At 43.1% G+C, this 17,211-nt stretch overlaps 1 protein-coding gene across 1 annotated transcript in view; it reads left to right on the top strand.

Annotated features, from left to right (window-relative positions):
- The window catches only part of ppip5k1a (diphosphoinositol pentakisphosphate kinase 1a), a 33,823-nt gene extending 17,739 nt beyond the window's left edge, over nucleotides 1–16,084 (top strand). Inside the window, exons 19-28 of the mRNA XM_078283850.1 lie at nucleotides 42–158; nucleotides 260–400; nucleotides 885–978; nucleotides 2,913–3,038; nucleotides 6,509–6,571; nucleotides 8,878–8,937; nucleotides 9,852–10,031; nucleotides 12,437–12,571; nucleotides 12,657–12,770; nucleotides 13,496–16,084. Coding sequence (XP_078139976.1) covers nucleotides 42–158; nucleotides 260–400; nucleotides 885–978; nucleotides 2,913–3,038; nucleotides 6,509–6,571; nucleotides 8,878–8,937; nucleotides 9,852–10,031; nucleotides 12,437–12,571; nucleotides 12,657–12,770; nucleotides 13,496–14,148 — 1,683 coding nt within the window. The 3' untranslated portion in view covers nucleotides 14,149–16,084. The remainder of the gene's footprint in view (nucleotides 1–41; nucleotides 159–259; nucleotides 401–884; nucleotides 979–2,912; nucleotides 3,039–6,508; nucleotides 6,572–8,877; nucleotides 8,938–9,851; nucleotides 10,032–12,436; nucleotides 12,572–12,656; nucleotides 12,771–13,495) is intronic.
- The last annotated feature ends 1,127 nt before the right edge of the window (nucleotides 16,085–17,211 follow it).

The raw sequence follows: 17,211 nt of genomic DNA, 5'->3' as shown, positions 1-17,211 counted from the left end.
TTTTTGTAATGTTGATGTAACTGTGTGTCGTTCCCCTACAGGACCTCTCGTCAGAGGAGCGCTTCCACGTGGAGCTGCATTTCAGCCCGGGCGTCAAAGGCGTTGAGGAGGAGGAGAACGCACCGATGGGCTTCGGCTTCAGGCCGGCTTCTGCAGAGGTAACAGCTGGAACCGCAGCAAAGTGTGTGTTCACCGTGTGTCTGCCTGCAAATAACCGCCTGCGTCTTCTTCCTCTGTGGTGTTGCTCCGCTCTTTTCAGAACGGGCAGAAACACACCGACCCCGGCAGCCTGGAGGACCTGTCGCGCGACGAGACCGACCGGGCTGTTCCGCTGTCCGAGCCAATCAGCATTCAGAGGAGGTCTCCACTCATTCGCAATCGCAAGACTGGGTCTATGGAGGTGAGACACACAGACACATGCACCTAGTCGATGGAAAATGACAGACTCGGTCCACCAGAATCTTCTTTCCCAAATCATTTTCAGAACCTCTTTGTCATTATGGACCTGCAAAGACACACTATCCTCCATGAAAACACTATCATACATCAAATCACCAGTCTCATACCCATCTTCCTCTATAAAGATGCTGTCTTTGTTTATAGTTCCTATTTTAAAGTGTTTTATAGACCAAGAGCTTCCTTATTACGGTTTTGACCTCTCTTGACCTAGATCATATTTCATTCTTCAGGCTAACAGCCAGCGATGGGGAGCGGTGTATGGTGTCAGAATTAGCCTATTACACTGTCTGAAGGTCGTCTGTGTGTGTGTGTGTGTGTGTGTGTGTGTGTGTGTGTGTGTGTGTGTGTGTGTGTGTGTGTGTGTGTGTGTGTGTGTGTGTGTGTGTGTGTGTGTGTGTGTGTGTGTGTCATGTTTCCCCCCCCAGGTCCTGTCGGAGACGTCATCCTCCAAAGCAGGCAGTTATCGCCTGTTCTCGTCCTGCTCACGTCAGTCCCCCGAGATGAAACAAAGTGGACTAGGTAGGTGTCTCTGCTCTGTTGCTATGGCAACAGTGTTTATAGATGACACTAAGTATGAGATGATTCAGAGTGGGAGGGACAGGCACAGATTTCATAGATGTCTTCTGATCTGGGAGGAGGAAATGGGACACTCTCGGTGCTCTGAATGTGCACAGTCAACTGGCTGTAAAATTATTTTTATTGGTGAAGTTGTAAATGTGTTTTTGTTTGCTTGTTTTGGAAGAAGTCTAGTCCACTTCTATTAGGTTTTGATTAATGATAATTGTGGTTAAGATTTGTGTATTTTGTTTAAACTTGAAAACTGTTTACATGTGAAAATATTCCAGAGTTGAGATGCAGTTAAATACAATAATATCCACTCCAACTTAGAAGTAAATGGTGGTTATTTTTATATTCAGAATTTCTCAATTTGGGTTGCTTGATTGCTAACACTAAATACTATAGCTTATAACGTTTGTAACAAACAGGAGGCTAATAAATTTGCAGAGCATAAATTCCCAGAGCAGGCATTTTTTTTAGCATACAGTATCAATAACTGGTGTTCCTCAAAGTTGCTGATTTTACAAAGTAATCACGACAACTTTCAGGTCCCACTGTAACTCAGAACTAAAAAGCTTAAATGCTTTTAAAACCTAAAATGTGTTTAAAATAATCTCGACATACACTGTTAGTTCTTGTATCAAGAAATGAGTCAGTCAGTGTGAGTGAGATGTTTTTCTTCACTCCCTTGCAATAAACCTGATCAAAAGCAGCAGCAGGTCATTGTTCATATTCAGATTCTGGATTGAGGCTTTAAGCTCCATATGGAGTTACAGTCTTTGCCTTAATGTTAACCTTTATGCAGGTCCATGCTGCTTAACATTACCAGTGCCTCCTCATTCCATCGCAGTAACCTTCTGATCCCTCCCCCCTTCAACTTAAGCCTCATAGACTGACTTAGTGGCTTTTGAAGGAAAAATCCACCCTACAACTATTTAGCACTGTTAAAAAAAAAAAGCTATTGGTGTTTTTACTTCACAAATGCTAAATGTAGATGACGTGATGTCATGTTGAGATATTTCCAGCAGCTACAATGGAGTTTGATAGCAGAAAAAGTTTCAGCGATCTAAAACCTCAGCGGTAAACGTCAGATTTTGGTGTCAGTCCCTCAGAATCAAAGAGCGAGGGCTTCTTTCTAGAGCCGCCATTTTGCACCAAGAGACGTTCAACAATCATACAGGGAGAAATCCATCGTAGAAGAGGAGAGAGACCAAAATGCAATGCAGCCACAAGACATGTTGCATTTAAGGGGCGAGTCACTTTTTCTCGCTCTCTTGATGCTATCACTCTCTCCTCCTACACATATAACCCACAGATGAATGCAACAAGTTCAGGCCCTTTCTCTGGAGGATGTCGAAAGGCATTCTCGGAAACGTAGGAAATCAACGGCAGGTTGAGGCAAAGTGGGTTCACCAAAAAAGTCAATTACAACACTTCGCAGATTGATGAGATCCGACAGTGTGAGAATATCAGAGGGTGGATTTCGTCCTTCAAGCCTCATAGACTGACTTAGTGGCTGTTTGAAACCTTAAAGCCTGTGTCCAGCTGCTCAGAAAGGGTCCGGAGACGGAGAGAGACGTTGGTATGAGTCACATGGTCTTCTTCAGGGGCCCAGTCTCTCTCTCTCTCTCTCTCTCTCTCTCTCTCTCTCTCTCTCTCTCTCTCTCTCTCTCTCTCTCTCTCTCTCTCTCTCTCTCTCTCTCTCTCTCTCTCTCTCTCTCTCTCTCTCTCTCTCTCTCTCTCTCTCTCTCTCTCTCTCTCTCTCTCTCTCTCTCTCTCTCTCTCTCTCTCTCTCTCTCTCTCTGTGTGTGTGTTTCTCTCTGTCTTGTATGAATAACATGCATGCTGTGTAGTAGTGACTAAACCCCCCACCCTCCCCACCCCCCACCCCGCAGGCTCTCAGTGCGCCGGCCTCTTCAGCACCACTGTCCTCGGTGGTTCCTCTAGCGCCCCCAACCTGCAGGACTACGCACGCACACACCGCAAAAAATTCTCCAGCGGCAGTCTGTCCTACAAAGACGGTACGTGTTTCAGACCGCGCTCCTTCACTAACCTGCACACAGCAGCTGCACAGCAGTGCTACTTTGGCAGTCTTAGGCTTCTCACTAAAATATGAATTAGTTTTAAAATTATGATGCATCTTCAACAATCCCTGTGGGGAAATTGGGCTGTTGCAGCAGGAAATAAAGGAGTAAAAGGATACAGCAAAGATAAACAATAATAGAGCTCAACTAACAGTTTCAGCACTAAAACACATTAAGTAGAAATGTATAGATGAAAGTTTGAAAAAGTATGGGTTACACCATTAAAATGTCATGTAAAATAGCAGCAGCAGTAGAACTTAATGGCCTGACATACGTGACAATTGTGAATGAATGAATGAATAAATACATTTTATCATAAATTCTAAATCATTATATATGTGCCATACATAATGAGAGGAACATAAGTATATAAAGAGAAAACAAGTCTGCAGTGTATTGTAATCATGCTTTCAGTCATGTAATTTATTTTTAGATTTTGTTTTCTTCTAGTCAGCAAAATCACTGGGTATTTCCATTTTTTATTTTTTTATTTATTTATTTTTTTGCCACGTCAGTTTCAGTCAAATTGTTTTATTTCTCTCCTGGAATGTCTTCATTGGCTGCATTAGGCCCACTAAAATATTCCAACCAGAATCTGAACCATGTGCTTTGTGTCTGAAGAGCAGGGTGGGGTGAAGGAGTGAGGAGAGGAGAGGTGGACAGTTTATTCATGCTCTCTCAGGAAAAACACAAGCATAACCAAGTGGAAGATGGCTTCATCACATTGAATGTTCATTGATCTCCAAATAAAATAACATTTTTAATTAAGGAAAATGCAAAATCATTTAAGCCTTGTCGCTGTGCGTCGAAGTTCATGGTGTCACGATTTTGCCTAGAGGCTTACTATACTTACCTATCTCTGCTTCTAATTTGGCAAGCCTGTACCATACAAATATATAACATTTGACATTATTTATGGACACATGCGAAGAACAGTCAGCACAGTGACTTTTGAAAGAGTTTGTTAGCCTGAGATGTTAAGTACCAAGATATGGATTTACACCATAACATAGAATGCATATTTTGACTTTGGTATAGGGATGGGCATGAGTACTCGAGTACTCGATTTGTACATCAGTATTCGTTCAACGTATAGAGTACTCGCATTTTTTTTTTTTGCTTTGTAAAAAAAACATATATGTATATAATAAATATAAACATAAATTGACCCTGTTCTATATTAAAAGTTTACGTTTTTTGGACGGGACTGCTAGCAAAAATTTATGGTTTAATAGGCTAATTGAAGCCTGGTTGTTCAATAAATGAATTTCAAATTGCACTTGTTTTCCGTTGTTGGCCAATTTACATAAATGTGAAAGCATTAGATAGTAATAGATATTCTTACAGGCCTATAGCCTAGGAAATTAACTGTTTAGCGTTAGCCAAACTTTGGTTCCGCTTGTGTGTTTCCAGTCGGACATGGGCCCCTACCCGCATTTTCGCTTGGGTGTTAATTTCGGACCGTATTCTTACGTTAGTTTTTTTTTTTTGAGAGTACTCTATAATAATTTAATGCAAGTACTCGAATATTGAAATTACTTAAAATGCCCATCCCTACTTTGGTATAGGGCTACTACATGTATGAGCAACAGTTCAATTAACTGCCTCTTTGATCCTCAAATCTTTATGTTCCCATGTTTTTTTTGCATGGTCCATGGCTGCGCTGACTTCCTATTAGAATCTGTTCAGCATCAAATCCTGAGTTAGGACAAACCTCTGCGCTCAGACGAGTCGGTGCGTGATCCCAGTAATCTAAACATCCAGTTGAAATGAAGCACGCCTTCATCTCAACGACACACAACAAAAATAGTTTCTAAATGAGGATTTTTTATATCTCAGCAGACAAAATGTTTTCGGCCCATGCAGGCTTCCTCATTTAGTAACAGTTTTTTGTCATGTGCGACCCCATCATTTCAACTACATGTCAGCATCAAATCCGCCATAAATACATATTGAACAGCTAATCTACACACTGCAAGTCAGTAGGTATCAATAGGTCATTTATTTCAGCTTGGTTATAGATCTGAGACCAGCAGCACCACAGTCAGGTGGTAAGACATGATGCACCACAGTTAAGACCTAAAACTATTTCAGTTTGTTTGTAAATATAGATTTTTTTGTCACTAGCATCTGTTCAGCTACAGTCAAATTACAGCAAGTTAAAACTACTAGTAGCCAACAGTGAGTGGGCTAGTGAAACCTCCATCCCACTGGCCTTCCACTGCATTTATTTCAGGCTAGTTGACTTACAAAACATTCCTCATACTTCTGATATGATTTAAGAAACGTGATAATCAAACGTCTCTTATGCTCAATAATTTACTGCTACCTAATTGCCGAAGTCATACAGCAATTCTACATTCCTGTCATCCACCTGTATTCATTTTTGCACATACTTCTCTGTGTATATTAGTCTACATTGATTGAGTTTGGAAGCTAGGGCTGTTACAGTATGTGAGAGCCTGGATAACATTTGTGCACGTCCAAAATAAATAGTGTAATGTCAGTATTAAATTCAGGGCCTAATGATGCATTGAAACATCAAGTTGTTCATGTTTGACCATTTCTAGCTGACATGAAGTCTGTTGTCATGTTGTCCACTAGGTGTCACTGTGGTTTCATACACGCCTCGTCCCCCGTTCAGCTGCCATCCTCCTGGCTGTCCAGTGTCTCACATGTAGTCTTGGTGTCGGTCTCTGTCATCCATCTTGTTACACCTCATTTTGCAAGAATCAAGCATTTCCATATGTTCTGCTGCCATAGTCCCATGTGGTGAAATGTGATTGGCCCTGTCAGCAGGCCCAAACCGCGGCGTTTCAGTGCATGCTGGTCCGTGAGTGTCTTGTTGGTGTCGTCTTTTGTCTTGCTGGAGCTTCTTCAGCTTAGAGGAGCTCCAGTCTAAACCTGGTCTTGTCCACCGGTTGAAATTACTCCTTGTTGCCTCTTGTCACAGTACATGACAGAGAGGCTGAATGGTATTTATGAAACTATTTACTGGGACTATTGTGCACTTCGCCGCTGCACTGCATGGTTAGATCTCAAGCAGGAAGAAGGGAAAGGGAAAACGGGAAGTAGATCTGGATATCAAACACCTTTTTTTCCGTCTCACCGTTTTGTCTTCATCTCCTAAATTGAAATCATTTCATCTCATTTTGCCACCAGAAGATATTTCACCCATGTGTTTCCCTAAAAACACTCCTGTATTTTGAACATGAACTTCCTCCTGGCCGCTCAGTCAGAGCTTCTTCATAAACTGCAACAGATATTTGTTCTTCTACTCATTTGTGTAGAAGCATTTGATTCTTCTTTCCACTGTTGCGTTCACATCAGAAAAGAGTAGGGATTGATACAATATGCTGTCCGTTGCTGTGGCTCATGGTAACACTAGTGAACTTTTTTTATTTCAGAGTTGTTGTCTATGCCGGCAGTAAAACGATTTTCTGTGTCGTTTGCAAAGCATCCGACTAATGGTACGTCTGCTTCTTTCAAGTATATTTCCACTTCTTCACCTCCCTTTGTCTTGCATGTCTTGAAACTTTGCTTTTTGACCTTTTTTTGAGTTTTATTTCACATGGTTACTGCCATGGCCCTCCAGCATTCCAGGTTTTCAGTCTTTTTCTGTTGACTTTTTTTTTTTTTTTTTTTTTGTCTACCCATATGCTTGGACTCTTACTTTTCTAACACTACCTCACATTCTCCTTCTAACCAGGGTTCCCACTGGTCATGGAATATGAGGAATATCATTTAGAGAAATCTAGTGTTTTCCAGACAGAGAATGCCAGGGAATATCAGGGGATTTTACAAACATAGTACACCAGAAACTAAACTTCAGCTTCTTTCACACACAGTTAGATTAGATATCGGCTTGGCATTTATCATTCTTAACATTAAATGGCTACTTCTCTACCACAAGGCTGAGTCAGGTTTACAGCGGACTCAAAATGTTTAAAATCTGGGATTGAAAGCACCGTTTATTTATTCAAAGCTGCAGGTCAGCTGAAAAATAATCTCTGTAGGTAACAAGATATTGAAGGTATCACACCGTTTTTTGTTAGTGGAGAAACTGAATAACTTCATTAATTAGTAAACCCATTGGTCCTGTACTAGCAACCAGACCCATCATCCCTTTTTAAAGCTTTAAAAAACTTCATCGTCCCTTTTTCAAACTATTTTCATCTTTAAAAAAAAAAAGCAGCATAACCATACCAGGAACTAAAATCATAGAATTTGACACTGAGCCAAGGGTGGGAACCCTGTGTAACATCCTGCATAAAGTTTGTAAATTTGTCACCATCACCCAATGATGAGTATTTTTCAGTGGATAGATGTGTGTGTGTGTGTGTGTGTGTGTGTGTGTGTGCGTGTGTGTGTGTGTAAAGTAATTACTTAAAATGTGCACATGTGACCATCTTTGAGGATGTGAATTGAACCCATCTGTGAAAACGCCACCAACAGCACACCAATGTTTAACCCTTCCCCTGTTTCTTTGACCTCAGCCCCATCGATTCTCACTCAGTAATGATTTTATCAATGCTGCCTGTATTACTTGGATTTACAGAGTCAATACTATTAAACTGGGAAAGGGTTAAAGCATTGCTCATCCCATCTCCTACTGTATGTACGTCCGTCATGACGTCTGACTGATCTTTCTTTTTTGAAGGTTCACATGCTTCCCAATGTTTTCAGTGCACAAATGTGGGTGTGAAGCGCGTTCAAGACCCAAAACGAGGGCAAATGTTCAACTCGATTATTTAATGAACATTTCTGATGTTTTCTTTGGTTTTGAAAATGTCTGTGGCTGCCGCTGAGTATCTCCTACTTTGCACATTGCTAATTTTATTGATTTTTGATCACTTAAGTATGGATGGTCAGAGGGAAGGGGAGAATAAACAGTGGGAATTTGTATGTTACTATAGCAGCAGGTCTTACATTGTCAGTGTGTATCACTCGGCTGTATGGTCTGAACTTAAAGCATCACCTTTTCTCTATTAATCTTACCCTTTTTTGCTGGAAAACGGACTGGTTCGAATGGTTCAAATGAACAAGCGATGGTCAGTCAAGAATCTGCGTGTCGAATCATGTCACGGTCTCTGGGTTGAATGCATAACCAAGACATAGACGGTTTGCCTGCAGATACGGAAAGTTCTCTTTCTTTTGGGCATTGAACTGTTGCTACTGCTGAATATTGTTGTGTTCATGCAGCGTCCCGGTGGAAAGTGGCTGTGAAAGCTGTCTGTTATCAGGGAGAGTGGTGAACTGTGTGTGATACCTGCCTCCTGCTTTCATCGTCAGCTGAGTTCTCACAATTGACAGCAATCTGATGCAATTTTCTCACTGAAAACAACCAGGAGCCCTTACAAACACATGATCGTCCTGGATCGGCTGCAGTGTTTAACTCAGATTACCCGACTAAATGAATACTTAAAGAGGAACTAAACCCCAAACCCAAATCTGTGTAAAGCCTGGCATCTGATGGTAAAAAGCGTGCTACTGAAATTGCCGTTTGCTATTGGCTGATGTTTGGTTCCAGGTGGTGTCACTTTCTGCAGAGTACAACAGGTGGTGACATCATTTGGCACCGAAGATCAGCCAATAGCAGATGGCAATTTCAGTATCACGCTTTTTACCATTAGATGTCAGGCTTTATGTAGATTTGGGTTTGGGGTTTAGTTCCTCTTTAAAGATAATACCATGCAAACTCATTCAGTCCTAATTGGAATTCCACACACTGTATTTAGCTCAGTATGTTTTTCTGTATATGTATCATTCACTTTAGGCACACAGGATGACACGTCTGCCATAGCAGTGTTTCCGTCTCTGTGGTGGGCGGTGACAGGTACGACAGCCTGGCGCTGCAGCTGCCTGTTTACGCCCAACATCCAACAGCAGCTTCATAGAAACAAAATCGATTATCCAACGAAATCGATTATCTCAATCGATTTGAATGTGGCAACAAGCTTTCTCTGCATGTTTAACAGCTTCCACAGTGTGTTGTTATATTATTTTTTTGGCGAGCGAAACTGAATGGGTGGCTGCAAGACTGTGTTAAGTTTTTGAATTGTCATTTTGATAAACACTTTGTGGTCTTTTATTGCTTATTGTAAATGTAGCTGATGATTGTCATATCACAGTTGCTCCTCCGTGGGTTCTCAGTATTAAATGGATCGATTTTATTCTTAGTAGCAGCTTTCTTATACAGATATTTTTTTAAGTAAGGGATTCATTGAGACTCTGCAGAGGAGCAAAGTGACGTCCCTGTTTTCAGTCTCTTGCTCTAAGCTTTGCTTGTGGCGTTGGAACGGTCGAGGTTCTGCAGAGGTTCTGCAGAGGTTGTGTTGGCGTTGGATGGTTTTTAGCGAAAAATATTGCTTGAACGTGATTTGCTGCTCTTTCGCTGTCTGGTGGCCAGGATGAGCTATTGGCTGCATCTTTCATCACCCCCCCCAAACACACACACACACACACACACACACACACACACACACACACACACACACACACACACACCATAACCCCCTGCTCTGTCCTCCCTTCCCTCTCTTCTTACGTATCCCTTCCTCACTTTACCTCCCACCTTCTCATTCTCTACATCTCATTACCCCTCATCTGTATCGTACTTCTTCTGTCCTCTCATCTGTCCCTTCCTCCCAGTTTGTATTCTATCGTTTCATCTCCTCTGCACTGTCCCCCCCCTCCTCCTCCTCCTCCTCCACTGCTCTGTCCTTCCTCGCTGTCCCTCTTCTTCCTCAGAGCCTCTGGAGGAGCACCATGTGGCCCAGTTGTTGAGGCGTTTCTCCACCGACCTCAGCCTGGGCCGGCATCTCCCTCTGGACGGGGCGCTGGCCCACCACCTCCACCAGTGCTCCTACCACCTCCGCCTCTTCCGAAACTGGCTCATCTCCGGCCAGGACCCCCTAGAGTACCTCTACGGTCAGCCCTTGGCCCCCCGCCCTCCTCCTTACCTCGGCCCCGCCAAACCGCCGCTCACGGTTTAGTTGGGACTGTGCTTGTTCTGCAGTTGGCTCTTGTGCTTTGCCCCTTGATGTTTCTGCATGCTTGCCTGATGCTGTGATTATGCAGATTGCAAAACTGGAGTGGTGTGAGTTGTTTCATCATTGGATTTTGGGGCATTTGTGTCGCTATAGCAACCGCTGTCCTTCGCCCTCTGCAGTGTTCTAGCTTTTTCCCCCTCACACTAATCTGTAAACCCTCACAGGAGTCGTAGCACAGAGTTTGTAATTTTGCTCATCAGATGGAGCTCGTTAAAGCTAATGAAATGAGAAACCACTTTTAGTGAGTTTTCATGTAACTAGAAAACAAGTTAAGAGACAAGTCTAACTGGCCACCTGATGTCAGTGCCAAGGGCCGGTAAACTACAAAAAATTACCTGCCAAGAATACATTTTATTGTCCAAAACAATGAATATAGATTTTTCATAGAAATATGTCACCCTGCCTGTTTTCAGTACTATGTCGTGAGTAGAATCAGGTACTGTATGTTAATTTAGAACTTGCTCACTCACTTATACCACAAATCAAGTTTGTAATTCATCACGAAGTGCAGCAGAATTCACATTATGTAAGAGAACATTTTGAAGCGTAGTTTCAAAGTTAACTTCAGACCCTGTGTTGTGGTCCTTTGCTTTCTCTTTCTCCTTTCCCTCCCTCTTAAAAACACATGTTCACTCGCAGAACTACATGTAACAACGCTCCATAACAAAGGCTGCTGCATCGTGTGTTTACTGCAAGCTGTTCCAATACAAGACAATCTGGCACGATTGTAGTAGCAGGTAGTAATTATGCACACAATGAAACAGCAACACAATTTTGATTTCCATTTTATGTTAAGTCAGTGAAGACAAATTACCCCAGAGGGTACGAGAATATGCACAAGTGATGCCCGTTCCTGCTCCCAGATAGGGTAAAGGAATGGGACGGGTGCTTTATTTATCCTGGTAGGAAATGTAATTGTCACCGCAGCAGCAAACTTGGGACACAAGAACAACATAACAATAATAGAAGCTAAAAAGAAAAGTGAATAGTATAATCGCCCTCCTCTACAATCACCTGACCTACTGACATGTCAACATACGATATAACACAGTGATCACAAAGCTTGAACGCTATTCCTGTCAACATTTGACACAGTGAGAATTAAAACAATAGAAATGTTGTGTTCTTCCCCATATTCACTAGAGAAATCCAACAAAAGAAACCTATTTTATGAATCCATATGCGCATATTCCTCCATATACACAATATAATTCAAGATATTGCACATAGTGACATATTGACGCAGTGGCACCTTTACAACATGATTTATTGGTGTGACTGTATTTGAATATTACAGCACAAAAACAGATTGCTGCCATCAGTGCGGCACCATCTCAGCATCACACTGCCTTCAGGATGATTATAAAAATGTTTAACTTGCACTAGAGATAGTGGATCCTACTGTATATGCCGATAATCCAGTATTACTAGCCTGCACACCCATGATTGTTCAATACTCATTATGGAAAGTGGTATCAGTAATCGAGCTAACATTCAAATGTGTGGTCTGAATTTGGAATCGGTGCCCCCAACAGTTCAGTTTGAGTTTAATTTGAACTCTAACCAGCATGTGAGTTTGCCTGTATATCTGTGTTATACTCGCACCCTGAGTGGCTTTGCAGTTGAACATAGTAAAAACATCTTCTTCAGAGCTTTAGATAACTTAGACAAGGTGTGGTTTGGTGCTGTGTGACTGGAAACGGCTCTCCGTGATTGATGTGAAATGCGCACTGACTGTAAACTAACAGTGGATGAACTGCCTCTCAATAAATCTGTCGGACTTCCGCTGCAGTACGGACAGCTTTGACTGCTGTATGGTGCTGTTAGAGCTGCAGTGTGATGGTGTTTGGACTGACTAGAAAGGACTGCTTGACAAAAGACGAACGGTATGTTTTTTTGAGATCTGCTTGCTTTTGTAAATGGAGTGAGGCATTAAAGACGTGTAGACCTGTCAGTGTTTGTTGTGGTTTCATGTTGTATGGACAATGTAGCATGGGTTTTTGCGGCTTGCCTGTGTGGAAATGAACCGAGTAGAGGCTGGCAGGGATTCACAGTAGGTCTAGCAGTTTTTAGCCGTTCCGAACCGACGTGATTATTATACCTGATTTCACCAAGCGAGATCTGAAAGGTGAGATTCTAGACTGGAGCCAAAAAGGTCCATGGGTGGCATTGGGGTGGTAGTGTTGGGTGTAAGTGGAAGTGGTTCTGCCTGCTCCCCCCTCTGCTGGTCCAGGCTAACTGAGGCTGACGCTCCTGTGGGCCCGGTGTCTCTCTGTGCTGCAGGTTTCGAGGGCTGCTCCATGGTGCCCTCCATCTATCCCCTGGAGACGCTGCACAACTCCCTGTCCCTCAAACAGGTCAACAAGTTCCTCACTGCCATGTGTGAGAATGCAGGGGACGCACACTCCAGGACCAGAGGTAAGAAGCAAACACGAATGTCAAAATTTGCCTTCATCGCTCATTGGCACACTCTTGATCCGCGGTCCTTGCTGTATCCCTGCAGCTCTGTCTGCCATGTTTGATACCCAGAACCAGCCGTCGGTGGACTCGTACATCCCTCATAGAGTCCTGTCGTCCTCCATCTCTCTCAGGTCTCGTTCTGACAGACCTCCTTGGTGTGAGTATCACCACATCTCCACCACATTTGACATTTCTAGGTGGGCCTCTCTTGGCTTGCTCAGTTTCAGGCCTCTGTGGATTATTTATGGAATACAAGTCGCCCATTACAGTCTGTGAATGTCAGTGAATGGAGAAGCTTGAAGACACAAAACGCTTTGGTCTTTTAATTATGTTTTCTCTTGCAAATTAAATCCCATAACTTGTTAATTATTCACTTTTTGTGCTGTGTAAAGATTGTATTTTTTTCAGTGCTGAGCTTAATGCCTGAAGACACTACAATACCAGTCAAAAGTTTGGACACACCTGATTGAATGTACTATGTTTTTCATTCTCTTAAAGCCATTTTGATCTAAATGCTTATGTTTAAATGCTTGACATTTCTTTCTTAGACAAATATAAATAGTGAAGTTGATCCTATGTATGAATTTCTTTCCAAAGCCTTTGCCTTTCCATCAAGGCAAAGGGCGGCTGCTTTAAAGAATCTAAAATATAAGATAGTTTTGATTTGTTTAACACTTTTTTGGTCACTGCATAATTCTATTTGTGTTATTTCATAGTTTTGATGTCTTTACTATTATTCTAAAATGTGGAAAATAGTAAAAATAAAGAAATGTGGTGTGTCCAAACTTTTGACTGGTAGTGTAAAAGTTAGTTTGTTCTGTCTGGTCTCTGTGTTCTCGTTCATTTATCCTGGTACGATGAGTTTGTTTTCTGTCCCTGCAGACAGCAGCGGTCCGTCCAGTACAGTGTCCAGCGCCGGGCCGTCTTCTCCCACCACAGCAGACACTTCCCCTCGCTTCAGCTTCAGCGACAAGGTCTCCCTCACCCCTCAGAGCAGCGAGGAAGCCCACTCCTGTCAGCACATCTCCTCCCAGGCTGCACCTGCCGTTGGCTCGCAAACTCTCGACCCAACTTGCCCTGAGCTTTCTACTCCGACTAGCCCCACAGAAGACCCGCTGCCTCCCAGTAACGCACCAGAGGACGCTGCCGAGCGCTGTGCCGATACCAGTCACCAGTCCTTGAGTCCCGAACACATGCGGCAGGAGCCGGATGAGGCGCCCGCAGCAGTGGAAGCCTCCAGCGATGAAACTCCAGACCCCGGCCCGAGATTGCCCTGCTCCCCGCTCGCTGAACTCTCTCTGGGTCGGATGGACGGCTACTGCGTCCTGCCTGGTTCTCTCCCGGTGCTGCTGGAGCTCAGGGAGAGCAGCAGCGAGGCCGGCTCCAGCTCCCAGACGCCCCAGTCTCCCGAGGGGCCTGACGAGTTCTTCGACACCCAGGAGTCAGTGGAGTTGTGGCGGGACAGCCCGGGCGGCCTCTCCCATCCCGGGACGCCGCTGGAGGTCGGAGCCACTCACACAGCAGCAGAGCCTTAGGGGTTTCCTGGGGCATGGAGAACTACAGAATAAAAGCCTACATTTCCTCAAAGCCTACACGCCTGTCAGAAACTCCTTTGGTGACTGCTATAACTACTGTAACTTTTAGAGCGTGTTTGTTTTCGATCATGAGCAGCGGGGCATTGTAGTGAGCTACAGCAGACCGAGCCTTTCCTCTCCTCTGGCTTGGTATTGACTGTATGTTTGGTAATTATGGATGGGCAGCTGATCCTCAGGCTTCAGGCCACAGTTATGTGTGAGCAGCTCTATATACTAGGCTCAGTGTAATACTGTTCAATGCCTCTGAAAAACACTGGTGACACACCGGTGGCACCGCTGAGCCTCCTCTGACAGTCCATTTATCTGTTAGGCTGTAGAAAGCCACTTGTTGTAAAGTGAAGCTTTAAAGTCGTGTTTAACTTGAAAGTCTCTGTGTTGCTGTTGCTTCCATGCTGTTGCACATGTCCCTTTCTTTAAATCATGCAACGTCTGACAGTAAACTCCTTTTTGTCCTTCTTACTCATGGATTTCTGCCCCCTGAAAAGCTACAGTAGGTGAAGCCTTAACCTTATTGTTTCCATCATGTTTCTTTTCAGATCTGCCGACGCCATTAGGTGGCGGAGTTGGGGTTTGTTTTCTGGCATGGGGATAGTCTTAAAATACTTATCCCAGCTGTATGAACCGAGACCTTCCTGTTTCCCCTGTGTATGATGGGATATAGTGACTTATATACTTGCTGCTTTAATGAAAAACACAGGCAATGACATGCAGAATAAGTGAGAAGTGAACGTGTCAGAAATTACAATCGGTAGCTGGCTGATTGCCCTTTTCGGTTCTTTTGTTTTTAGCAAATGCCGGCGTTCGTCCTTTACTGTGCTTCTGTGGTGCTGCATGTGTAGAACCCGCCGTGGTGATTTTAATTAAAAAGCTGAAACGCAGAGTTACAGCTGTTGAATGACAGCAGCCCAAGCTCTATTACTGCCAGTAAAATACAAGTGTTCAAATTCCAGGTCAACCATATGTGCACTGCTTACTGCCAAAGTCCTTAAGCCTCATCTAAGATTTAATATAATCATTAGGAAATCATAGAGAGAGAAAAGTATATTTATTTTGAAATTGCATCTTGGAAATGTTTGGTATTTTTTAATGCCGCTGCGTCAGATAAACAGATTTAAATTGTACCATAGCTATTGTATATTTTTGTAAAATCACCTCATTATGTAGAGAAATCTGAAAGCTAATCTGTCATTTTATCACTGAACAAACAGGTGGGGCATTTTAGATGGTTTTCTGTGGTTTTATTGTGGCAAGCACAATACTGCAATTATGTAGCAAGGTGTGTGTGTTTATGTGTGGGGCGGCGGGGCGGGGCGGGGCAGGGGGGGGAGGCACATGCTTATGAGGCTGTACAGATAGACTAAGCTGAAATGAGATTCTGTATTTAAATTGCTGGGATTTGATGTTTTCATCATGATGTACTGTTGAGATGACATTAGTGACGCATCGTGTCAGCGGCCTGCAGCTGAACGGACAAAACGACCATGTGATCCTGTGTCTGTAGCGTCTTGGGCTTTCTCTGTGGGCAATACTGTTTCTGCTTAAAACCTGCTTCATTTTGGTTTGGGAGATCCACCTTTTAATCAGCGAGGATGAATCAACTAACGGTGTACTTGGTAATCTAATAGAGAACTCCCTGCTGAGCTTCTGCAGCATCTCTTATGAAGGCTTTGGGAATTGAAATGCACTTAGATTTGAAAGGTCTGATATTTCAACCTGGCCTAAAACACAGCTTCAGTTCAGATGCACTATGCGTGTTTTCCTCAGCTCCTACTGTAAGTGGGCGGAACGACTCCTGGGCTTTGCCATTTCTACAAATGCAGTTTTCTTTCTAACCTAACGATGTTGTGAATAAAATGTCCTTCTGGAATGATCAGAATCATCAGTGTGTAATCGATCTTTTGGTTTTGGTTTTACGAAGATCATTAAAGGGAAAATCCACCCTAGACACTTCAACACTGTTAAAAACAGCTACGACAATGTACAGTACCTTGCATTTCTGGGTCCATTTTGTTGTTTGGTGTAGATATTTCCAGCCGCTATAATGGAGTTCAGTAGCAGAAAAACCTGCAACTGGTGTCAGTCCCTCAGAATCAAAGAGCGAGGGCTTCTTTCTAGAGCCGCCATTTTGCACCAAGAGACATTCAACAATCATACAGGGATTTCAGGCCCGTTCTCAGGTTGTCGAAAGGCATCCTGGGAAACGTAGGAAATCACTAACTGAAGTAGAAGTTGACGAAGCAAGTTGAGGGAAAGTACACAAAGTAAACAAAATTACAACACTTCAGAGATGATTTCTAACAGTGTAAGAGTATTGAAGGGTGGATTTGTCCTTTAAGTTTACAAATCAACTGAGAATGATCCACAAAAGTGACGAACAGCACATCGGGTTTTCATAAGTGCTTTCATGAGGCAATATCTCAAGGTGTCTTATTTCCCACTGATTATATTACTCAGACATCAGACTCCGACAGGTTAATAACTGTAACAGTACACAAGCATTTTCACTGAGGTCAGATAGTGTTACACTGTCCAGTGAACCTTACAGCCAGATGCCTGGAGTCAGCATTATCACGCTGTGCTGCTGTTCCTGTGAAGGTCACTGTGAAGGTCACTGTGAAGGCAGAGTGACGTTCAGCCTGGTAGTACATAAAGCTTGAGACGTGAGATGTGTTTATGATTTTGATTTGTTACGTTCAGCACAGCTTCAGCCATTTATAATCCTCCTGTTCCATGTGCCATGTAGCAGAATGGCGAGAATTATTGTCTACAAGTCGAAATTGCTTTGTGCACCTAAGTTTAAATAAGCATTAGATTCATGCCACATAAAGTAACAACACAGAAATATCTTTAATAAGAAAAGTTAAAAAGGATAAAAGGTCGGCTGATTGGTCAGTCGGTGGTTTCATCTCTTTGCAGCTGGGATGAAACGTGGTGAATTTGGTGCGGACACATCACACCCAATATATCAGTCCAATGCAGCATACAGCTGTTTATGTCATTGCC

This window comes from Centroberyx gerrardi, chromosome 1, assembly GCF_048128805.1.
Source record: "Centroberyx gerrardi isolate f3 chromosome 1, fCenGer3.hap1.cur.20231027, whole genome shotgun sequence".
In the NCBI taxonomy this organism is placed as follows: domain Eukaryota; kingdom Metazoa; phylum Chordata; class Actinopteri; order Beryciformes; family Berycidae; genus Centroberyx; species Centroberyx gerrardi.
Note: the sequence above shows the minus strand (reverse complement) of the source record. Positions and strands in the feature narration are given on the sequence as shown.